Here is a 25,405-nt window from a genome sequence, read left to right as displayed (position 1 = left end):
TTGAGTTTCTATTGTCACTCTAGTTCCACTTTAGTTGATAGTAGCAATTCAAAAGTTAACCAAATCTATTACATTACTAATTGGGCAATAATAAATTTATTTGACCCAAGTTTAATTGAAAACACTGTCAATTACACAAATGTTTGTTTTCTGGAAAACCTTGAACATTTCACTATGTAGTCATACTACACATGTTATTTAAACAAAAGAAAAAAAACCAAAGAAAAAACGTGACTTTCACCATACACAAAACATTGAATTTGACTTGAAAGCAGTAAAAGAGAGAAGACTTGGAGAAAGTTTCAAATTAAAGAAATTGATGGGGGATTGGAAAATTAATCCATAATTTCATCCTCATCATCACCGAATTCACCTTCATCCTCAGCAGTTGCATCCTGATACTGCTGGTACTCTGAGACCAGGTCGTTCATGTTACTCTCAGCCTCTGTGAACTCCATCTCATCCATGCCCTCGCCCGTGTACCAGTGGAGGAAAGCCTTGCGCCTGAACATGGCTGTAAATTGCTCAGAGATACGCTTGAACAGCTCTTGGATGGCTGTGCTGTTGCCAATGAAGGTGGCGGCCATCTTGAGGCCCCGAGGAGCGATATCGCACACAGCGGTCTTGACGTTGTTGGGGATCCATTCGACGAAGTAGCTGCTGTTTTTGTTCTGCACATTGAGCATCTGCTCATCCACCTCCTTCATGGACATGCGGCCACGGAAGATGGCAGCCACAGTCAGGTAGCGACCTTGGCGTGGATCGCAAGCGGCCATCATGTTTTTGGCATCAAACATCTGCTGGGTGAGCTCGGGCACAGTGAGGGCTCTGTACTGCTGGCTGCCTCTGCTTGTGAGGGGGGCAAAGCCTGGCATGAAGAAGTGCAAACGGGGGAAGGGCACCATGTTGACGGCCAGTTTGCGCAGGTCAGCGTTGAGCTGTCCGGGGAACCTGAGGCAGGTAGTGACGCCGCTCATGGTGGCCGAGACCAGGTGGTTGAGATCGCCGTAAGAGGGAGTGGTGAGCTTGAGAGTGCGGAAGCAGATATCGTACAGCGCTTCATTGTCGATGCAGTAGGTCTCATCTGTGTTCTCTACCAGCTGGTGGACAGACAGTGTAGCGTTGTAGGGCTCAACAACTGTGTCGGATACTTTTGGAGAAGGCACCACACTGAAGGTGTTCATGATGCGGTCTGGGTACTCTTCACGGATTTTGCTGATGAGCAGTGTGCCCATTCCGGAGCCGGTACCACCACCGAGAGAGTGCGTGAGCTGAAAACCTTGGAGGCAGTCACAGCTTTCAGCTTCCTTCCTGACGACATCCAAGACTGAGTCCACCAGCTCTGCACCCTCTGTGTAATGACCCTTAGCCCAGTTGTTACCAGCACCACTCTGGCCTGTAAAGGAGGGTGGGGGAGGGACATTGAGCTTCACACAATTGACCAACTCCCATAGCAATTACCAGAAAACGCATTTAGCATTAAACAATTCTTACCGAACACAAAGTTGTCTGGTCGGAAGACCTGACCAAAAGGCCCAGACCTCACAGAGTCCATTGTGCCTGGCTCCAGGTCTACCAGTACAGCACGGGGAACATATTTTCCACCTATGAAAGAAGTGAGGTATACAGTGATCCCTTGCCATTTCACGGTTCGTTTATCACGGATTCGGTGCATCGTGTATTTTTTCCAACATTCAACATACAAAATTATGTACATGGAGTACTGTATATTTTGCTCTAGTGACTCACTGTTGTTTTGCAGCTTCTCACGGACATTTTGCGGATTAAAAAATAATGTATATGTTAATTGGTCGCTACTTCGTGGATTTTCATTTATCGTGGGTGGTTTTGGTCCCCATTAACCGCAATAAACCAAGGATTACTGTATAGCTATAGTGGCACAAGATATTTCAAAATATTAAATCTTACCCGAAGCTTCGTTGTAATAGACATTTATCCTGTCCAGTTGCAGGTCACTGTCACCATGGTATGCACCAGTTGGGTCAATGCCATGCTCATCACTGATCACCTCCCAAAACTAAAGGCAAACCAGACATGTGCACAGTTGGTAAAACAAGTAAATTATTGCGACAGTGTTTTAACATCTTCTCATGGCACAGACACAGCAACTCTTAAAAAGATATGGGGCCTTGTTTTCCCCAACCCTGACTCCATTTGTGGATCATTCTATAAAGTACCTTTTACACAACATTGAAGAGCCCTTACTTTCAGACAAAGTGGTATCAAATACAAAAAAACAAATACAGTATTAAAATAATACATCGCCACAGTTGTGGGTTTTCTTCAAAGTTGCCATAAAACTGACTTGTAGACTCATACTTCCTCCAAAAATGTTTTTAAAAATGTACGCAACATTTAAGCATATAAACATTTTAAATGGTGAACGACCCTTCAAAAACAAGGGACAGTCTCTAGAAATATATCAAAGTCATCAAACGAAACAGCAGGTCTCGTGCCATGCGATGCGCCATCCTGTTTAACAAATCCCAGCTTCCGAGCATACCAAGTATAACCAACTTACAAGTTTGGCTTCTTTCATTGTGCCTTCAAGAAAAATATTGCGACACATCATCTTTTATCCAACTTTGGCCTGACACTCAAAAGTCGATGTTTTCCGGGGAAGATGGACAACATAAGTTCATTGCGAATCTGTTCACTTAAAATGTTATGGCGCCGTTTACAAGTATTGAAATTAAACCAAAGTTCATGATAGAAAAGACGGAGATAATCACCCTCATTTGTTAAAAAAAGCAACATCGAATACCCCACGTCAATATAACAAGTCGAGAACGGAAACAGGTATCGGCTAACCTTGGCACCAATCTGGTTTCCACACTGACCGGCCTGGAGATGCACAATTTCTCTCATTTTCTGTCACGTTTATCGTGTCAAAGTTCCAAGCAATTCTTAACGCCCGTCGTCGCTTCTAAGACTTTTAAAACATGTGCACCGCGGGGGCGGGGGGATTGACAAACTCCCCCGCCTCTTTATTCCCCAAACTACTCGGTTATTGGTTGACACTGACATAAATGACTTCAAGACAAGCTTGCCCACAACGTAATTCCAGACGTCTCTCTGCGATTGGTCGTCTTTCTTTCCAAGATGAAACGGACTGATTTCAAGTTCAATGCTTTCGAGAAAATCTTTGTAACAATGTTTTTGAAATATTCAAATTACAAAACAGACAGACAGACAATAAACAGGCAATAAAGTCATGAATGCATACATTAGTTCAGTGGTCACCAGACTTTTTGAAATTGAGAGTTAATTCTTAAAGAATGATTAATGCGAAGGGTACAGTTCGATACATTCTTTTGAAACAAATGAGCTCAAATGACCTTTAATGTTATCATTGTTATTATTGATATTTCATCATATTCATTCATGTTAAGACACTGATCATGTTCATGATTGTCAACATCAAACACTATTTTCATTCATCTTTGCCAGTGTTTACATTCACTTCAACAACATTCCTCGGAAATCACAATGCCCCCTTACATGTGAGTAGGCCGTGGGCAACACATGTGGTCCTTGGGTGTAACTTGGTGCCCACGGGCTACACATTGGTTAAGCCTACATCAGATGATAAAACAAGCCAGGAAGATTAGACAGAAAACATTTTTAACAGAGCATAAAGCAATAGCTGTAATGGATTTATTGTCTTTGGAATTGAATATGCGACTCATGTATACTCAAAAAATAAGAGAAGAGGTTTTGATTGACTGTATTTGGATTTGTGGGCGGTGGTGGTTACACAAAGGTTTCATCATGCTTTCAAAGCGCAAACGTGAATGCTGTAGTTCCTCAGCATGACAATAGTTCATTTCAGCTTCACTCTGATCAATGAAATATAATTTAAATTGCCAATAACGGTCATTCATTTAAACCACCACGAAATAGCCAGAGTTGGCGAGTTGTGCATCAGCAACATTTGCACTTCACATTCGGTAAGTGCTGAATGGAAAGATGGAAAAATAATGGAATGATAAACCGGCATGTTAGGTAAGCTGTCATTCAATATATGAAGTTTAGATGGTGTGCGTACAACTACCGATTGAGGTGGTGATGATGACTGGAATCTCTATTTCCTTCTTTTTGTGAGTGATCCCTCATTCCTATTTTGAGACATTCCCTCCCAATACCTGAAACTAAAATGAGCAACAATGATGGCAGTTTCTTCCAAGATACTATTCAGAGAATGTTGACTCGGTCAACACACTAAAAAGGTACATTTGTATATAAATGTTTAAAAATGGCTGCACTTCACAGCTACAGGGTGTGTCAAAAAAGGGATTTGAAATCCAAACTACAAGTTTTCCTTTAAAGTCATCTGCCTGGAGTTTAGCTCACTTTCCCAGCAAAGTCAACACAATTAGTATGATTATAAAGCATACTTTTTAAAAATTGTGCACAAAATGAACCAGCCAGTGATGGCCAAGTGGGCATCATAACTCATTGACATGTTGAGTCGGGCATGTCTTAACCTCCATGGCAGAGGCTCTGTCGAACCCCTGAGACTGATTTCCCAAACCCCTGGGGTTCGATCGAACCCAGTTTAAGAACCACTGCCCTCATCCCACTCACACAGGGGCGGGCGAATCGAGAGGGTGGGCAAGCACGGAGATTTTTTTCTCAGATAGGAACTGTCAGATGCTCAGGACATTGAAACCAGGTGTGTAGTCAAGGTGAAGAAGCTGTATTGAATGGAGCAAATACCGCGGGATTCCTATGTAAATGTCAGGACTGATTGCCGTCCATATTGAAGGGAAAAACTTGGAATTTGGGTTTGAAATTATGATTTGATGACTTTTCTGATACGTGTATATTAATGAGGTCACAAACCAAATGATCTTTAAAACGTGAGAAACCCCACACGATGAAGAAATGACTGACGTGTGCTCACGGCTCTTATTGAATGTCGTGTGTATGTCAAAATGACCAACACACCGATGTCTGTCGTAGTATCGAGACTGACTAATGAGATTCAGAATGGTGCCACAGGATAACCAGAATTCCGGAAAAAAAACAATGAAGGACAAATCAGTCGAAAGAAAAAGAAGATAACTGTTTGGCTAATTCGAATTGTCATTTTCATTGTGATGAATGTCTGTGGTGGTGTGTTATACAATCACTCGACATAAACAGTTGCTCTTCTATTTGTGTCGGGCAAAGGGGCAAGCTTCAGGTCGCTTTCTAAGCCTTTGAAACCAAGACTGGATTTTGAGCAGATCACTCTTATCACAGCCCACAACACTGGAAAATCGGACAGGATAATCCTCAAAACATTCGATAATCAGGCCTTGGCAGCCTTTTATTTCCAGGGAGTGAAAAAGCTCAAATTTGGCCAAGTTGTCAGTATATGCTTACCTTGTGTTAAACCAGTGGTTCATAATGTTGTTGAGAGCACTGCACCCGACAAATTTCACATATGCATTCACTGAACCCTTTGTATCAGTGTACCAAAGGAACCATTTATCAGTTGTACACACACACGTGCACACAAAAAAAGATGACAAAAAATTTCATTGAACGGATATTCACTGCAAGGCAATGAAACGTGTTGTTTTCTTGCCTCACAAAGATATTCAGGAATGCTCAGATTCATCTTGACAAGTTCTACCCCGATGCCATTTTTAAAAACAAAGTCTCTTCCCTTTTTTAAAAAAAACTTTTATGTCACAAAGATACTTTGTGACTAAAAGTACCAACCCAACACATTCTAAGACAGAGCTTTGTTATTCTAAAGAGTTGTCATAAATGACATAAGTGGGGGGAACACACAGTTTGCATGTCTTCACCCCCCCCCCCCCCACCCCCATGCAACAACAAACAAACACCAGCATATTACAAAAAGCAACTCTACATGCCTGAGCAAGCTTGTACGGAAAGATGGTTCTGTGATTGGAGCAGAGCCAGAATACATAAATTGTCTTTGGCAGAAAAGGACATTCCATAAATTCCTGTCAATCAGGGAAAATGTCAACCACCCACAACATGAAACATTGATAAGCGAGAGCAGTTTATGTTCAGTGGAAGGTTGCTGCCTATGTCCTGCTAAACGTACAAGGAAATTGGCTTAAAAAATTGGCAACTCCTGACAACTGAAGCGATTACTTTGCAACTCAACCCTTTCAGGGTGAGCGGTTACGACAGTGGACATCTTACCATGTTATCAGGGTAGTCCCATCTGTTCATTAGTGAGCAAGCTACTTCCTGGATAACAGCGGACTGGTGGTTATTTGCAGGGCAGGAGTGGGACTTATTTTCAGCCCTGGAGTTTTGGGGCTCAGGCTGGTCCAGTTTCTTTCTCATTTTAATGAAGATACATAATTTTATTTTTGGGGGGGTCAAATCTAAAATCTCCACGATATTCATATTGCATTTGATCACAATCACATTTACCAATGAATGTGCTTACAAGATCACGATCAGTCGATTTGAACAAGTATGAGAACAATAAATAGTTAAAAAGGACAAAAGCGGATCAATAGGCAAGTACACATTACATGCAATTAACAAAACACGGTTTAACACATTTCAATTGTAGCTGATTTTATAGAGCTGAACTTTACATTTTTATTTTGAATACATAACTTTCCTTTTCATTATTGCCTAATTTATATCACTATTTGCTTGCTGTGATATATCGGTTGAGCTATTCAACCTTTAGTTGACTGTTCTTCTGTGGGTACTTCACAGTACGGGGGCAAAACTGCAACAAAGCATGATGGGAACCGTACCAACGATTACCGCTGCTGTCAATAAGTTAGTGTCACTTGACTAAATAGTGCACCAGAAGTGTTGTGCTGGTTTCACAATAAGAGCACTATGAACGTTAACTGCCTTCATCGTGTTGTTAAACCGTGTTTTGGTCATCTATTTTAGTTTGACACACTAATAAGTACAATTATGTATCTTCATTAAAATGAGAAAGAAACTGTACCAGTCTGAGCCTCAAATATCCAGGTCTGAAAATGAGTCACACTACTGACCCCCACCCCAAGATGGCGCCCGAGTAGGCAGCCTTCGGCAAGAGACCTTTTTTGTTGTTTTTGTCTTTTGTTTTGTCACATGTTGTTTGTTGTTTCATCGTGTGGACCTGATATGGACTGTTTTCAGCGTTTTTTTTGGCCACGCCATTCGTCAAAGGAGAAGTATCTGTACTTGGTGGTTGCGCCTTCTCTGCAGCACGCCTGTACCAGCACAGATTTTGATTGGGAGGAATGTTGGCGCCATTGACTGTCGGTGCTGGACAGACCTGGGGAGCTTGTGTTTTTTGTGCCTGTAATGGGAAGCATTATTCACAACCCCGTTGTGTTCAGTGGATATGTTGGCGCTGTTGGACAGTCGGCGTTGGTGCGGCTGGATGGATGGCTGCTGAAGTTGAGGAAGAGGAGAGAGGAGCGTTGGCGCAGAGCGCCGATGCGTATTTGGAACCGAGAGTCGCCGCTTGGAATTGAAATGGATTTCCATGGGACTGGAGAAGTGAACCAATCTTTTTTCGTCAATGGATGCTACAGCTTCTTGTTGACTTTGAAACTTAGCTTGTAGCTGACGTGTGCACATTTTGAGCATGACGTCTCTGATCCACTGGTTAAAGAACACTTGATTCTCTCCACTTTCATCTCAAATTGCTTCAAACAACAAAGCGTGTGACGGAAAAGTGGTTAGGACTGTACGACTGTCCGTGTTTTATGTTATGTGTTGTGTTTATTTATTTTTCTTTATGTTAACTGTTTTGTTATGCGCTTTGTTACAGCTGCCGCTGTTGTGAAAGCGCTGTATAAATCAGCATGTATTGTATTGTACTGCCCTTAAAAAAATTGTGTATTTTCATTAAAACGAGAACGAAACTGGACCAGTCTTAGCCACAAAACTCTAGGGCTGAAAATAAGTCTCACTCCTGCCCTGCAAATAACCACCAGTCCGCTGTGATCCAGCAAGTAGCTTGCTCACTAATAAACAGATGGGACAGTATCCTTTTATTTGATTTGAATCAACAACACAAGACATTTCCTTTTTCTTTACTTTGCAAATTCAGTCATGCATTTATATTTTCTCTATGAGAATGCCACATTTTATGAGTGAAGTCAAAACAACAAACCAGATTATTGAATTACCGTAATAAAATATGTTAATGTAGAATCACATCAAACAGCATTTTTTTATCGTGTCATATAGACGTGGTTGAGTGCCCTGATATGACATGTCAGTTTAGTAAAGAAAAAAGGACCAATGTAGCCTCCTATGTGGGAAAGAAGTCCACTTTAAGTTGAACTCTAAGAACCGGGTTGAGTCCCCTGATATGACACGTCAGTTTTGTAAAGAAGAAAGGACCAAGATAGCCTCCTATGTGGTAAAGAAGTCCACTTTAAGGTAAACTCCCAAGAACCGGGAAACACTGATGGTACGAGCTTACTATTTTATTAACTGTCGTCGTTGTTTTTAAATTAGAAGCTATTATAACTAGTGGTCCGACCTGCCAAAACATTATAGCCTAACTCCAGGCACAATCTAAATGTTTCCAATACAAGGGCGGTTTGAGGATATCTTGAGTTACAAATATAATACGATTAAAATGTTTATTTATTCAAAAAAGTGTTTGTGGTTTGTGCACAACCGTTCTGCACAATAGTGAGAGGTCTTCAAATTTTCCATGCGCCATCTAGCTACATGAAAGTCCGTATTATGTATTTGTTTTGTAATGCTGAACGTTGCCACTGACAATACGGGGTTTTTAAGATGTTGAACCTGCAATTCAAAATCAATTTCATTCATTGTCACACAAATATTTTACAATATTGTTAAATTCTTATTGTTCATGCCCTTTCATGAGAATAACGATGTAAACCTCATAATGAATTGAGCTCCCTCTTTCTTCGACCGCGTTTTCCGACGAGTAGAAGGTAAGCAGGGGTGGCCATTAGGTAGATCCTGATCTACCGGTAGATCTAAGACAGGTCCCAAGTAGATCCGAGGAGTGTCGAGGAGGAAAAAAAACAACCATTTGTGTGTCTTTGTAGATGTTAATATTTTTTGTGTTAATGTACACTGCACCCTAATAATCTTATCAGTCTAATTTTCACCAAAAAATATTGAAAAATAAAGCAGGTAAATCTTGAATTTACGGTGGCTTGTGATTACGTCACCGGAAGTTGTTAGTGCTCAGCAGTCTGCAATTGCAGCTTGTGATCAGAACTGTTGCCTCAATCTTTTATCGTCATTATTCTCATTCAGAGTTTGCTTCGTGCACAATTCACCGAGGGCACGGGCAAAGAATAGGAATCTAGGATGGCCCAGGGAAGAACTTTAAAACGGTACGTGTGAGCTACGATAGTTAACAGGCTGCAAAAGTGGGTCGCATGCCTCCGTTTCAGGCTGTTTCTCATCAGGGCGTGCGTGTGCGTGCCGGTAAGGGTAGATCCCGGGAGGTTAGTTGATCGAAAAGTAGATCTTTCATCCAAAAAGTTTGTGCACCCCTGAGGTACAGTATACAGTACAGTAATTGCTTGTTTAGGCGCAACGCTATCACCATCTTCTGGTCACTTTAAGAAATATTGCCGGTGACGACTTCCTGTAATCCTAATGAAATGTACAGAGCGATTTAGTTTTCGAAAAAAGGTTAAAGTCAAACTGTTTGGACTTCTCTGGATAAGAAACCAAATAAACTAAATTTCAATTTAGTTTCCAATTTACAAGGACAATTGAAAACCTGTAATCAGTTGATTTTCAATTTCTCAAGGTAATGTCCACTTATCAAACGAGAAACGTAACTGTTTTTAATGCACCGCAGTTCACCAACCAGTTTGAACCATAAGCATGCATTGATTGATGAGCGTATTGTCCAATGTCACATCTGTGTGTTACCACTACATTTCAAAAGGAAGAAATTTTCATACAGCTCTGGTGACGGTCTCGCATGCGACAGATGCCGTTATTAAGTTGTGGTGCATTTTTACACCAAAATTCAATGGCTCATTTGAAATCATCCATTTAATAAAATTGAGCCAGGAAAGCATTTTATCAATTCACAAATGTTAAGTTATTCTCCAGTGTATTATGCCAGATACAGTATACTATTTTCCAAGCATTTCAGGAACACTATCACCAGGTGGCCAAAGGCCGACCACAATTTCCAAATCCTTTTGATTTAAAATGTACTCATCCACCTGGTACGACATGCATAGTCAACTGAAATCTCGTCATTTATAATTTTATTTGTGGTTTTGTTTGCTCTTGGTCGTAAGTGTCCTTGAGTGTTGTGAAAGGCGCTTGCATGTATGCCACAAATCTAGACATCTTGTTTCAGCATCAGGGGACTGCTCATCTCATTTTGGATGCATGATACTGCATCATTACCACGTTTCTTTATGGTATTGATGCATTTTACATCTATATAATTTCATTGCAACCACACTTTATGGATAGCGCGGGCCAACAAGATTGATCTAAATTAAATAATTTCAACAAAGAGGGTGGGATGAAATAATTCGGGAGAATGAAGAAGGACCTTTATTAACAGTAGACAGAACACTGAAAACTGGAACAGACTGAGCGGTAGGAACTGAAATTGAGCTTTTAACAGAAAGGCAGAGGGAGGGGGAAAAAGAATTAGGCCATCTCATCTTCTTCATCCTCTCCAAATTCTTCCTCTTCAGCAGTCGCATCCTGATACTGCTGGTATTCTGACACAAGGTCATTCATGTTGCTCTCTGCCTCTGTGAACTCCATTTCATCCATGCCCTCGCCCGTGTACCAGTGGAGGAAAGCCTTGCGCCTGAACATGGCTGTAAATTGCTCAGAGATGCGCTTAAACAGCTCTTGGATGGCTGTGCTGTTGCCAATAAAGGTGGCGGCCATCTTGAGACCACGAGGAGGAATGTCACACACAGCGGTCTTGACGTTGTTGGGGATCCATTCGACAAAGTAGCTGCTGTTCTTGTTCTGCACATTGAGCATCTGCTCATCCACCTCCTTCATGGACATGCGGCCACGGAAGATGGCGGCCACAGTGAGGTAGCGCCCGTGGCGTGGGTCGCAGGCAGCCATCATGTTTTTGGCATCAAACATCTGCTGGGTGAGCTCTGGAACAGTAAGGGACCTGTACTGCTGGCTGCCTCTGCTTGTGAGGGGGGCAAAGCCTGGCATGAAGAAGTGCAAACGGGGGAAGGGCACCATGTTGACGGCCAGTTTGCGCAGGTCAGCGTTGAGCTGTCCGGGGAACCTGAGGCAGGTAGTGACGCCGCTCATGGTGGCAGAGACCAGATGGTTGAGGTCGCCGTAAGAGGGAGTGGTGAGCTTGAGTGTGCGGAAGCAGATATCGTACAGCGCTTCATTGTCGATGCAGTAGGTCTCGTCTGTGTTCTCTACCAGCTGGTGGACAGACAGTGTAGCGTTGTAGGGCTCAACCACTGTGTCGGATACTTTTGGAGAAGGCACCACACTGAAGGTGTTCATGATGCGGTCTGGGTACTCTTCACGGATTTTGCTGATGAGCAGTGTGCCCATTCCGGAGCCGGTACCACCACCGAGAGAGTGCGTGAGCTGAAAACCTTGGAGGCAGTCACAGCTTTCAGCTTCCTTCCTGACGACATCCAAGACTGAGTCCACCAGCTCTGCACCCTCTGTGTAATGACCCTTAGCCCAGTTGTTACCAGCACCACTCTGGCCTGTAAAGGAGGGTGGGGGAGGGACATTGAGCTTCACACAAATGACCAACTCCCATAGCAATTACCAGAAAACGCATTTAGCATTAAACAATTCTTACCGAACACAAAGTTGTCTGGTCGGAAGACCTGACCAAAAGGCCCAGACCTCACAGAGTCCATTGTGCCTGGCTCCAGGTCTACCAGTACAGCACGGGGAACATATTTTCCACCTAGGACAACAGGTGGCATTGAGCGTCCCAAAAGTAATGCATTACATTTAAACGTGGTATTACCTGAAGCTTCATTGTAGTAGACATTGATCCTGTCCAGTTGCAGGTCACTGTCACCATGGTAAGTACCAGTTGGGTCAATGCCATGCTCATCACTGATGACCTCCCAGAACTAAAGGCAAACCAGACATGAGACAAGGTAAACTAACTGTTCAAATGTCGTCCAACAAAACAAACGTCCAGCGGAACAATTTGTACTACTTCAAACAATCGAGAAAAAGATGCATTAATAAAAGTGAAAATACACCAGCACTTTCAAATCCCGCCATCGAGTATGAGGCGCGGGCGCGTCTTGAGCCCTTATTGGCCGAGACCCCATTTTGAAAAGGGCCCCTTACGTCATCAACCGCCAGTCCAGCCCACTTTAGCAAATGCCGGGCTCTGCCCGCGACGCAATGCGGTCCAGGCCTCATCAAATTTCAAGAACAAATGCAAGCAAAAACTATTTTTTCAAGCGCAATAATTATAAATGTACCGGACGTTCAATCGCCTTCACCGATTAAAAATGTTTTGAGTGTAATACAGACAAAATCGTGCGACCCCCACCCCCACATTGTACAGTCAAACTGTTTAATTGTCCTCGAAAACATTAGTTTTAGAACTGGCATTCATTTATTCGATGCTCCAACGCCAACATTAAAATTACAATATTCAACGCAACTTGGAAAAAAAAGGTTTTCGAGGGAAAGAGAAAAAAAATTAAACTGGTGAAATATAACCTGATTGAATAATTGAGTAGTTTTAAAACGCTTGACAAATTAGATGATAACCACAAATACCGTTATACAGAAATATCCTTAAGTAGGACACGTAGATAATCCTAGGGTGTGGTTTCACCAACAGGCACAAAGCAATGGCGACAGCAGAAGAGAGGCTATAATGGCTCTTGAAAAATGGATTTCAAGCCTTCAACAAGGTAAATGCTCACTAACCTTAGCACCAATCTGGTTTCCACACTGGCCTGCCTGAAGATGCACAATTTCCCTCATTTTGTCAAATAATAGTAACGACGTAAGCTCGACGTTCTTTGGCTTGCTGGATGGAAGTGCGCGCACAATGGCGGAACACTCCTCTTTATCAGAAGACTATGGCCCGCCCTTTAGTCGGCTAGTCAATGGATCATTGGACAATCCTGAAGAAAATCTTGAGAGACAAAAAAGCAACCAATGGAAATAAATTTAGACTTTACGCTATTGGTCAGATCCCTGACCACCATTCGATTATAGCGTGTTTAACCAGCCTCCGTGGAGAAATCAGGCGACTTCATCCATGATGAGATAGCAGAAATGAAAGAAAACGGAAAAGACACATTATATATTCATCTTTTAAGTGTCGACTGTTTCAGTCTGCTTGATAAAGTAACATTTAACAAAGAATATACCGGAGACAATTTCCTTGTGTGTTCTACATACTTGGCAAAATAAAAATGATTCGGATTCTAATTCTGCACAATTTCATTTAAATAACTTCAGGAACAAACCAATTTAGAAACAGCTGCCCCAAATACAACACCTCTGTAGGAAAGAATATTTAACCGCACTTTAGTGAAACAATGTCACTGTCCATATTTCATTTTAAATTGTTAGATTATATGCGAGAACATGTGACTTTTACTTTTGTTACTCATGTTGCTATGGGCATGTTTCCAAAGACTAGAGGGGGAAGGGAGAACAATTCTCTGAGGTTGTTGTCGCCATGACGATGAATCTTTCCACACTGGGATGGAAGAAGTCTCGACATTAAAAGAGCATTATAATCTTTCCATACACCTTACAGCATTTAGAACAGCATTAATGCATGCCGTGCATTTTCAATGGCTGAGCAATTGTGACATATTGACTGAAAAAAACTCAGATTGGCACAGTACATATACATACTGGATTCAAACATTTATATTTCAGTCAGTGGAGGGTGTTTGTTTCACCAACAATGCATGGCATATAAGTCGCACTCCTCTTTTCTGCTGTCTCTCGTGACACACAATGACCTCTGTTTGCTACATAACAATGTCACAGAGAGTTTCAGCAAATGTAACTTATTTGTGAGTTATTATTATTATTATTAATGAAGTATACTTCATAATTTCCTCTTTTCAAGATTGCAAATTTTGTATTATGAAAGTCAGCATTTGAGATACATAAGCGCCACAGTTTTCTGCACTGAAAGCAGTGACCTCATACTGCTGCTAAAAGTTAGTAATTATTCACAATTGGGCAGCAGGGAGAAATAATAGACCGTGAGATTGCATCTTTTTAAAAGTTGCACACACAAATGTAGGCACATTAAGTGATTTTGACGTTTGACTTTTCACAAAGCCTGGCGCATCACATGCTGCACTTCATTGACTTGGTTGGTCGGATTGTCTAATCAAACCAGATTAGATTAACTATTAACAGGCTGAACGTTTTTAGAGTATGAGCTTCTTGACAATTCAGTTCTCAACACAGCAATGGCACGAATCAGTGTGTTCAATAATGAAATTACTGTTGGATGAAAGACATCTATATTTTTGGAACTACTTCTAAGAGTTACCAAACCATTACTAATAGTCGATGTTTTTTGGTCTTTTTACAGTACAAGATACATAACAGCAGCAACTAAACAACACATTCAGAACTGTGATTAACAGTTAGGGATTTTTTCTTTAAGTTTTTTTGTTGAATGTGCATATATGCATCTGACCTTTGACCCCAACTGTTTTAAGGAATTTTGATCTGATATATTCAAATTCTGTAGCATTCTTGAAAGTTGAAAGTAGTACTCAGAAGAGTAGGTCTAAAAACAAAGCATGTTATATTCTGACCTTGAATGAACAACTGCAGGATGAAGCTCATCAATCCGCATCCTGTCAGAGCAGAATATGTCTCTATGTTGAACTCGAGGTAGGCTACTTCGTATGACTCAACATTTGTCACAGGACTGCAGCATTCAGCACTCAATTACCCAGCAGTCAGATCAATTCTTGAGAGGAAACAGATGCCCTTGCAGCTGGTGTGGACACACCCTGAATTGATCCTATAGCAGGCAGTAATGTGCTTTATTTAAAAACGTGTAATTTTAAAGTATCAAAACCAGAATTCAGTTTGGTTTTCCATTCATCCAATCCATCCACCCACCCATCCATCCATCCATCCATCCATTTTCGATCCGCTTTATCCTCACAAGGGTCACGGCGGGTGCTGGAGCCTATCCCAGCTGTCTTCGGGCAGTAGGCAGGGGACACCCTGAACCGGTTGCCAGCCAATCACACAGCACACAGCGACAAACAACCATCCACGCTCACACTCTCACCGAGGGACAATTTATTTGTTTGTTTGTTTGTTTTGTTTATTGAACATAAAACATATACAGTAATAATTTGACAGAAAATAAGGTAGATAGAAAAGTAAAAAGAAAGAAATCAGTCTTCATTCAACACAGTTATTATTTTCAAGGGAGTAGGATGAAGTAAAAAAACGTATCTAGTCCTACCCCGTTATGCGTTTATATCTACTAAATCATTTTTATATCAATCAGAAAAGAAAAAGTAAGAAGAAGTCTCCATTAAGGCTCATACTTTACCCTTAACCGTGATATTTTCACAACTTTTGGTTTGTATCGGGATTATATACATCCTCACCCTGGCACTCTTGTGTCAATTTTCTCTTGTATTCATAATGGATATTTCAATACATTTCTCTATTTATCAACTTAGTTCTGATTTATCATTATATTTAATGTTTAGAATTTATCATTTTAACTCTGATTGATGTAGGTTGTTTGTACTATTTTTTTGAATTTGTTTTTGAAATCAGCAAGCGATTTACTCATTTTTAGGTCCGTTTCGAGATTATTCCACATATTAACACCTTTGCTAGTTACACTTCTTTGCTTGATGTTTGTTCTTGTTTTGAGTTTTTTGAATAAGTTGGTACCTCTTAATTCATAGTTGCTTTCTCGAATTTCAAAAAACTTCTGAATGTTTTGGCAGAGCAGGTTATTGTGTGCTTTGTACATTAATTGGGCGATTTTAAAGTCAACCAGGTCATAAAATTTCATCGTATTTAATTTGATAAATAGTGGATTTGTGGGTTCCGTATATTTTGATCTATTAATAATTCGAATTGCTTTTTTTGTAGTTTGAGAATAGGGAGTGTGTTTGTTTTGCAGGCATTTCCCCAAATTTCCACACAGTAGGTCATATATGGTAATAATAATGAAGTGTATAATGTGTACAAAGATCTCTTATTTAGCACTTCCTTGGTTTTGTAGAGGATCTCTTCTTACTTTTTCTTTTCTGATTGATATAAAAATGATTTAGTAGATATAAACGCATAACGGGGTCTTGGCTATTTTTCTTTTTACGTTATCGATATGTGGTTTCCAACATAGTTTTGAGTCTATTACTAATCCGAGAAACTTGGTTTCATACGCTCTTTCTATTTCAATTGAGTTTACCATAGTTTTAGCTTGGTGTTTGATTAGTCTTGTGCCAAAAACAATTGACTTCGATTTTTTCAGGTTAAGTGACAATTTATTTCTGTCGAACCAGTTTTTAAATTTGTTTAATTCGTTTTCTACGGTTGTCAGGAGCTGTTTCAGATTTATTCCAGAACAGTAGAAAGTTGTATCATCAGCAAATAGGACACATTTAAATAGTTTTGAGACCTTGCAGATATCATTTATATATAAGATGAATAGTTTTGGACCAAGCACTGACCCCTGAGTGTCACGTCGCGTGCCCGCCAGCAGGTGGCGGGTTTTTTCCTCCGCCTGTCCTGCACACCTGTTCGTAATTTCGGACTGATTACCCTCCTTTATTAAGTGACTCCGGCAGTCCTCTCACTGCCGGAGAATTCCTTACCGTGCCATCGCTCTCTCTCGCTATTTCGTAGTTCGATAATACTCACTGCCCTTTTTGCCTTACGGCCACTACCATCGTTTATTCGCGTTGCGACCAAATTGTTATTGCTCTAGTTTTCCGATCTCGGTACTTCCTCGCTCTTTGTTTTTTCGCGAGCGTTTTCGGTTGTCTTCCTTATTTCCTGGTCCTTATTTGACCAGCGTTTTCTGTTACCGTTTTCCCTGTCGGGCTCTTTCTGTTCATTATTAAAACCCTTTTTGTTTCTTACAAGATCCTTTCGTGTCTGCTTTTTCCTGGGATCCACCTGGTTTTTTCTGTTGTGCACGAGGCGATTTCTCAACGCCTCGGGCTCAACGTGACAGAATTCTCCGGCCACCATGGATCCCGCAGACATCGAAAAGATATTGTCCACTCTTTCCCGACAAGAGCAACAAATGAGTCAGCACGGCCAAGCCCTTACGGAACTCCGCGGCGCGGTCTCCATGCTGGCTCATCGGTTCGATGATTTCGAACCTCGCTTAGTTCGGGTGGAGGAACGGAGACCACCACCCTCCGGGGTTCGTCCTACCACCCCGGAAGCGCCCTCCTCATATCCCACTATGTCGAGGGAGCCCTCGCTCCACATCCCCCTCGTTACGGGGGTGAGCACGGGCAGTGTGGACACTTCCTACACCAGTGCTCTCTCATATTTGACCAACAGCCGTCTGCCTACGCTAATGACACCGCCAAGGTGGCTTATGTCATGAGTCTGTTAACAGGTCCGGCGGCGTCGTGGGCGATTGCGACCAGTGACGCTAAGCCGAATCTCCGTTCATCATTCCCTGACTTCGTGGCAGCCTTTCGTCGGGTGTTCCACCACCCCGTGCGGGGCAGAGAGGCGGAGGGTCGGCTACTCGCCCTTCATCAGGGAAGGCGGTCGGTCGCTGACTACTCCATTGAGTTCCGGATCCTGGCCGCACAGAGTGGATACGACGATCGAGCCCTGTGTGGACTGTTTCGCCGTGGCCTAAACTCACAACTCAAGGACGAGCTGGCGACCCGCGACCACAGCACCGATTTGGAGGAGCTGATCGACCTCTCCCTCCTCATGGACAATCGCCTGAGGGAGCGAGGCCGGGAGCGTGGAAGTGATCGGTATCCGTCTCGATGCTCCATGTACCGTGAGGAATATCGTGGGTTCGGTGAGCACTCCCGGGGCCGGGAGACAGCATCCACGGAGGAACCGATGCAGCTGGGCGGCAAGGACGTTGGTGCGGAGGAAGGAAGGCGCCGTCTCCGCGACCGTGCTACGACAGACAGTGCCCAACCACCCCCTCACGCCGCAACCAGCTATCCGGGGTCGTCTTTCCATGCCCCCCCCGATTACTGTGAGTTACGACCTCGCGCGTCACCCCCCGAGTCTAGGCGAGTCGACAAGCGACCGGGACACCCCAACAGACTCTAGCTCGAGGGGGAGGTATTCGGTGGGTCCCGGTCAAGGCGGGTTCGGGCCCTGGTAGATTCAGGAGCGGATGACTGTTTGATGGACACCAATCTCGCGTCCGAACTGGGTTGCTTTTTAGAGGAGTTGATTGAAAAGAAGCGGGTGCGTGATCTTGATGGGCGTCTCCTGGCGGTAGTACCGCATCGAACGGAGCCGCTAAAGCTTCTACTATCCGGAAATCATATTGAGCATCGCCGTTTTTATGTGATGCGGTCCCGCAACGCTCCGATCATCCTCGGATTACCCTGGCTTCAGACGCATAACCCCGTGATTTCGTGGGCGCGCCCAGCAATCGATAGCTGGAGCCAATATTGTTATCGGCACTGCTTACAATCAGCCGTCGGGAAGCACGAACGCGTCGCGCCCCCCAAGGAGATCTGCCTTGACGGAGTGCCGGAGTGCTATCGGGATCTTAGGGAGGTATTTAGCGAGGGTCGCGCGCGCTCCTTGCCCCCACACCGCCCCTACGATTGCGCTATAGACCTGCAGGCGGGCGCCCCGTTGCCGACCTCGCGGCTGTATCAGGTATCCCAACCCGAGCGTGAGGCGTTAACGGAATACATCAACAGCTCGCTCGCGCAGGTCTCATCAGACCATCACGCTCAGCGTTAGGTGCGGGTTTTTTCTTCGTGGGGAAGAAGGATAAGACCCTGCGACCCTGCGTAGACTATCGGGGATTGAACGAAATCACGATCAAGAATAAATACCCCTTACCCTTGATAGACTCCGCCTTCGCCCCACTGCAATCTGCCACGGTCTTCTCGAAACTAGACTTGCGCAGCGCTTACCATTTGGTTCGCATCCGGGAGGGCGACGAATGGAAGACCGCGTTTAAGACCCCCCTGGGCCATTTCGAATATTTAGTTATGCCTTTTGGTCTCACAAACACCCCTGCCGTTTTCCAGAATCTTATTAATGACGTGTTACGGGACATGATTAACCTTTTCTGTTTCGTTTATCTTGACGACATTTTGATTTTTTCCCGTTCATTACATGAGCACCGGCAACATGTTAGGCTGGTGCTACAACGTTTATTGGAGAACCGGCTCTTCGTCAAGGCAGAGAAGTGTGAGTTCCATGTGCCCGTCATCTCCTTCCTGGGGTTCATTATAGAACAGGGCAGGCTACGAGCGGACCCCATTAAGACGCGTGCGGTCACTACCTGGCCGGTTCCTACCAGTCGCAAGGAACTGCAGCGCTTCTTGGGGTTCGCCAACTTCTACAGACGTTTTATCCGCGGATACAGCCAGATGGCGCTTCCCTTAACCCGCCTTACTTCTGTTAAGATCGCTTTTAAGTGGGACCCTACCGCGGATGTGGCGTTTGCTAACCTTAAGGCGGCGTTTACCAGTCCCCCTGTACTGCAACATCCTGACCCTGACTACCCTTTCATCGTAGAGGTGGACGCCTCGGATTCAGGGGTGGGTGCGGTGCTGTCCCAACGCTCCCCAGTCGACCAGAAGCTGCATCCCTGCGCCTTCTTCTCCCGTCGACTCAGTGCCGCCGAGTCCAACTACGACGTGGGCAACCGGGAACTGTTGGCAGTTGTGACCGCCTTACAGGAGTGGCGGCACTGGCTCGAGGGGGCAAAGGAGCCTTTTACCGTTTACACTGATCATAAAAACCTTGCTTATCTCTGCTCCGCCAAAAGACTAAACGCCCGTCAGGCCCGGTGGGCCCTCTTCCTCACCAGGTTCGACTTCGTCCTCACCTACTCCCCCGGGTCTAAGAACACTAAGCCTGACGCCCTTTTCCGTCTCCACGAACCTGCGGGGAGGGACCGATCCCCGGAGACCATCCTCCCGACCCAGTGCATCGTGGGGGCCGTCCAGTGGGAGATTGAGCAGCGGATCCAGACAGCCCTGGAGGGGGTTCAGGTGCCGGCGGGGTGCCCAGCGGGGAGGCTGTTCGTACCTCCTGCCCTCCGTTCGGAGGTCCTGCAGTGGGGACATGGATCTAAGGTGGCGTGTCATCCCGGGGTGAACCGGACTGTGCAACTCGTCGCCCAGCGTTTCTGGTGGCCGGAGCTCCGCCGCGACGTGACGGAGTTCATCAAGGCCTGCACCTCCTGCGCCTGCGGCAAGTCGTCCCATCAACCTCCGGCGGGACTGCTCCAGCCGTTGCCCATTCCTCCTCGCCCGTGGTCCCACATCGCCCTGGACTTCGTCACAGGCTTCCCGCCTTCCCGGGGTCAGACGGTCGTGCTCACGATCGTGAACCGCTTCTCCAAGGCTGCTCACTTTGTGCCTTTGTCCAGGTTGCCGTCGGCGCTGGAGACCGCCAACCTCCTCATCAGACACGTCTTCCGTCTCCACGGCATTCCGGCGGACATTGTGTCGGATCGGGGGCCCCAGTTTGTGTCTCGCGTCTGGAAGCGGTTCTGCCGGTCCCTCGGAGCTACGGCCAGCCTGAACTCGGGATACCACCCCCAGTCCAATGGACAGGCTGAGCGCGCCAATCAGGATCTGGGGGCGGCCCTCCGCTGTGTGTGCCTCCACCGTCCCGCATCCTGGGTCGACCACTTACCCTGGGTAGATTATGCCCACAACACCCTCGTCTCCTCCGCCACAGGCAGATCACCGTTCATGACGGCTTACGGGTACCAGCCACCGTTGTTTCCGTCCCAGGAGGGGCAGGTGGAGGTCCCTTCTGTACAGCACCACCTTAAGCGGGCCCATCACGTGTGGAAGGAGGCCCGGGCTGCGTTGTCCCGCACTGCGTCCCGGAACCGGCAGATCGCAGATCGTCGTCGGCGCCCGGCGCCCTCATATGTGGTGGGACAGAAGGTGTGGCTGGCAACGAGGGATCTTCGCCTGGCCGGCACGTCTGCCAAACTGGGACCCCGATTCACTGGACCATTCGAGGCCGTCATCAGCCCCGTCGCTGTCAGGCTCCGGCGACCGGCCTCCATGAAAGTTCACCCCGTGTTCCACGTCTCCCTGCTCAAGCCTGTGTCTTCCAGCGCCTTGGCGCCTCCTCCCGCTCCGCCGCCGCCTCCGCGGGTGGTCGATGGTGGTCCGGTGTACGCGGTGCGTGCCATCCTGGACTCTCGGCGCAGGGGCAGGGGTTTCCAGTACCTGGTCGACTGGGAGGGCTACAGGCCGGAGGAGCGGCAATGGGTGCCACGCTCCTGGATCCTTGATCCGTCCCTTTTGCGCGACTTCCACACTGCACATCCATCCAAACCGGGGAGTCCGCCGGGAGGCGTCCATTGAGGGGGGGGCGGGGGTACTGTCACGTCGCGTGCCCGCCAGCAGGTGGCGGGTTTTTTCCTCCGCCTGTCCTGCACACCTGTTCGTAATTTCGGACTGATTACCCTCCTTTATTAAGTGACTCCGGCAGTCCTCTCACTGCCGGAGAATTCCTTACCGTGCCATCGCTCTCTCTCGCTATTTCGTCGTTCGATAATACTCACTGCCCTTTTTGCCTTACGGCCACTACCATCGTTTATTCGCGTTGCGACCAAATTGTTATTGCTCTAGTTTTCCGATCTCGGTACTTCCTCGCTCTTTGTTTTTTCGCGAGCGTTTTCGGTTGTCTTCCTTATTTCCTGGTCCTTATTTGACCAGCGTTTTCTGTTACCGTTTTCCCTGTCGGGCTCTTTCTGTTCATTATTAAAACCCTTTTTGTTTCTTACAAGATCCTTTCGTGTCTGCTTTTTCCTGGGATCCACCTCGTTTTTTCTGTTGTGCACGAGGCGATTTCTCATCGCCTCGGGCTCAACGTGACACTGAGGAACTCCGTGAGTGATTTTCAGTTGATTCGTTTTTTTATTGTTGAGTTGCACGTACTGATATCTGTTTTCTAAATAACTTTTTATCCATTTATAAGCTACACCTCTAATGCCATATCTTTCTATTTTTTTCAATAATATACTGTGATCTATTGTGTCAAAAGCTTTTTTTAGATCTAGGAAAACCCCAACAGTAAATTCTTTGTTGTCTATATTAGTGGCTATTGCTTCCACAAATTCCATAACTGCCATTGAGGTGGTCCGTTTTTCCCTGAAGCCATATTAATTCTCACTTAACAGCGCATGCTTTTGTATAAAACTATCAAGTCTGCGAGAAAATAGTTTTTCTAATATTTTAGAAAATTGTGGTAGTAGTGATATTGGTCTATATTTTGTAAACAGATGTTTTTCTCCACTTTTATAGATTGGAATAACTTTAGCAATTTTCATTTTTGATGGAAAGATACCAGCTTTGAATGACAGGTTGCAAATGTGCGTGAAAGGTCGCACTACATATTCTATAATCTGCTTGATTATTGTCATATCAATATTAAAGCAATCAGTTGACTTTTTATTTTTAAAAGTTTTTATAATATTTGATTTCTTCTGGGTACTCTTCACGGATTCTTCTTGATTTACAGCAGTAAGGAACATCGTGGAGGAGTTTTTTTCTACGTATCTACCTATTTCAAACAGGTTTGTTGGATCAGGAATTTGTTTTGCTAGGTTACTGCCGATGTTGACAAAATACTCATTAAATTCAGTTGCTATTTCTGCAGTTTTTTCCAAAATAGTATTTTTGCCTTTGATAAAATACTCTGGATAATCCATATTTTTAGGACTATTTCTGATTACTTGGTTAAGTATTTTCCATATTTCTTGTGTGTTACCTTTATTCTGCTCTAATAGTGCATGATAATGATCTCTTTTACTTGTTCTTATAATATTTACTAGTTTATTTTTATAGGTCTTATATTTAGAGTATTTCTTTCATCTGCCATGCATGTTTTTGGAATGTGGGAGGAAACCAGAGAACCCGGAGAAAACCCACGCAGGCACGGGTAAACATGTGGATGCCACACAGGGAGGCCGGAGCTGGAATAGAACCATGACGCGCTAACTATTGGACGAACGGGCCGCCCCAATTTCGTTTTATTGTAGTCTAACAAAAATTTGCTCATGTGTTGGAATGCTGAGATTGGCTTTTTTCCTACTGATAATTCAGAAACCATTATTAGAGCTGTACCCTACTAATGATGAACGATATTTTTTCATTTAACAGTCATAGGTACATCAGTGTTCAAATGAACCTTGGAGACATTAAGATGACTAACACCATAACAGATATGGAGAGAGTTTGGGGAAGGGGAGCAAAGCAGTAGCAGGGAAGGTGAGCAAAGCATGCCTGAACAATTGTGATTACCACAGTTTTATGATCACTAGTGTACTATATTTATTTTTACATTTTTCAATTTTTCATCAGAAAAAAACAAAACAGGCTGTCCTCAATACTACATGGTACACTTCAAATCGTCCAGTGTTAAGTGTTTGGGGACAGTGTTAAAAACAGTTGCATTAACACCAGAGGAGGGCATTCCATATGTCCGTCACTGACTGATGCCTGTTTTGCTGACGATCGACAAAAGACAAGAAATGGGATTTCGTCCGTCAGTGTAACCGTCACTATCCGGGTCAAGTACTGACGGACTTTTCAATCCGTCACTGATGGACACCCATTTTCCCGTCTTGTCTCCTGTGTGTGTTCACGGGAGTTTATTAGATAGGACTGTATTGACTAGGGCGGCCCGGTAGTCCAGTGGTTAGCACGTCGGCTTCACAGTGCAGAGGTACCGGGTTCGATTCCAGCTCTGGCCTCCCTGTGTGGAGTTTGCATGTTCTCCCCGGGCCTGCGTGGGTTTTCTCCGGGTACTCCGGTTTCCTCCCACATTCCAAAAATATGCATGGCAGCCTGATTGAACACTCCAAATTGTCCCTAGGTGTGAGTGTGAGTGCGAATGGTTGTTCGTCTCTGTGTGCGCTGCGATTGTCTGGCAACCGATTCAGGGTGTCCCCCGCCTACTGCCCGGAGACAGCTGGGATAGGCTCCAGCACCCCCCGCGACCCTAGTGAGGATCAAGCGGTTAGGAAGATGAATGAATGAATGAATGTATTGACTATTGGCCAGCAGTAAGGGATGCCGTCAAGCTGAAGAAGGAGTCCTATCGAGCCTTTATGGCCTGTGGGACCCCAGAGGCAGCTGACGGGTATCGACTGGCCAAGCGGAACGCAGCTTCGGTAGTCGCCGAGGCAAAAACCCAAGCGTGGGAAGAGTTTGGTGAGGACATGGAAGCCAACTTCCGGACGGCTTCGAGGAAATTCTGGTCCACCATCCGACGTCTCAGGAGGGGGAAGCAGTGCACCATTAACACTGTGTACAGTGGGGATGGGGCGCTGCTGACTTCGACTCGGGACGTTGTGAACCGGTGGGCAGAGTACTTCGAAGACCTCCTCAACTCCACCAACACGTCTTCCTTGGAGGAAGCAGAGCCCGGGGACTCTGAGGTGGGGTCTCCTATCTCTGTGGCTGATGTGGTTAAAAAGCTCCTCGGTGGCAAGGCCCCGGGGGGGGGGGATGAGATCCGCCCGGAGTTCCTCAAGGCTCTGGATGTTGGGGGGCTGTCCTGGTTGACACGCCTCTGCAACATTGCATGGTCAACAGGGAGAGTGCCTCTGGATTGGCAGACCGGGGTGGTAGTCACTCTTTTTAAAAAGGGGGACCGGAGGATGTGTTCCAACTACAGAGGGATCACACTCCTCAGCCTCCCTGGTAAGGTCTATTCAGGGGTGCTGGAGAGGAGGGTCCGTCAGGAAGTCGAGCCTCAGATTGAGGAGGAGCAGTGTGGTTTTCGTCCCGGCCGTGGAACAGTGGACCAGCTCTACACCCTTAGCAGGGTCCTCGAGGGTATGTGGGAATTCGCCAACCAGTCTACATGTGTTTTGTGGACTTGGAGAAGGCGTTTGACCGTGTCCCTCGGGGAGTTCTGTGGAGGGTGCTTCGAGGGTATGGGGTACCGAACCCCCTGATACGGGCTGTTCGGTCACTATACCACGGATGTCAGAGTTTGGTTCGCATTGCCGGCAGTAAGTCGGAATCGTTTCCAGTGGGGGTAGGCTCCGCCAAGGCTGCCCTTTGTCGCCGATTCTGTTCATAACCTTTATGGACAGAATTTCTAGGCGCAGCCGAAGCGTTGAGGGGGTCCGTTTTGGGGGCCTCAGTATTACATCCCTGCTTTTTTCAGATGATGTGGTGCTCTTGGCTCCTTCAAACAGGGCTCTCCAACTCTCACTGGAGCGTTTCGCAGCCGAGTGTGAAGCGGTTGGGAT

At 45.2% G+C, this 25,405-nt stretch overlaps 2 protein-coding genes across 4 annotated transcripts in view; one reads left to right on the top strand and one right to left on the bottom strand.

Moving 5' to 3' along the window:
• The window catches only part of LOC127602267 (craniofacial development protein 2-like), a 159,468-nt gene extending 134,289 nt beyond the window's left edge, over positions 1–25,179 (top strand). The window contains exon 2 of the mRNA XM_052068315.1: positions 24,854–25,179. The gene's annotated coding sequence lies outside the window, so the exon portion shown is untranslated. The remainder of the gene's footprint in view (positions 1–24,853) is intronic.
• LOC127602243 (tubulin beta chain-like) lies at positions 96–13,057 on the bottom strand. 3 transcript variants are annotated; one of them, XM_052068272.1, is made up of 5 exons: positions 12,895–13,057; positions 11,966–12,074; positions 11,792–11,902; positions 11,290–11,693; positions 96–992 (listed from the first exon to the last, which is right to left on the bottom strand). In XM_052068272.1, the coding sequence occupies exons 1-5, from the start codon at positions 12,949–12,951 to the stop codon at positions 336–338; spliced, it is 1,338 nt and encodes a 445-aa protein (XP_051924232.1). In that variant the 5' UTR covers positions 12,952–13,057; the 3' UTR covers positions 96–335. The 3 variants fall into 3 exon arrangements, with proteins under 3 accessions (XP_051924232.1, XP_051924233.1, XP_051924231.1); XM_052068273.1 differs by lacking the exons at positions 11,290–11,693; positions 11,792–11,902; positions 11,966–12,074; positions 12,895–13,057 and adding exons at positions 1,495–1,605; positions 1,930–2,038; positions 2,833–2,943 and having other exon boundaries at positions 96–1,396; XM_052068271.1 differs by lacking the exon at positions 96–992 and having other exon boundaries at positions 10,511–11,693; positions 11,792–12,074.
• Positions 25,180–25,405: the final 226 nt, after the last annotated feature.

The sequence above is a fragment of the Hippocampus zosterae genome, chromosome 6 (genome assembly GCF_025434085.1).
Source record: "Hippocampus zosterae strain Florida chromosome 6, ASM2543408v3, whole genome shotgun sequence".
In the NCBI taxonomy this organism is placed as follows: Eukaryota; Metazoa; Chordata; class Actinopteri; order Syngnathiformes; family Syngnathidae; genus Hippocampus; species Hippocampus zosterae.
Note: the sequence above shows the minus strand (reverse complement) of the source record. Positions and strands in the feature narration are given on the sequence as shown.

Excerpts from the sequence above, each read along its gene's own strand:
- LOC127602243 (XM_052068271.1), bottom strand. The coding sequence starts at position 12,951 with ATGAGGGAAATTGTGCATCTTCAGGCAGGCCAGTGTGGAAACCAGATT. Across the intron at positions 12,075-12,894 it reads GAAACCAGATTGGTGCTAAG|TTCTGGGAGGTCATCAGTGA; the intron begins GTTAGTGAGCAT and ends GTTTGCCTTTAG. Across the intron at positions 11,694-11,791 it reads ACCAGACAACTTTGTGTTCG|GCCAGAGTGGTGCTGGTAAC; the intron begins GTAAGAATTGTT and ends CCTCCTTTACAG.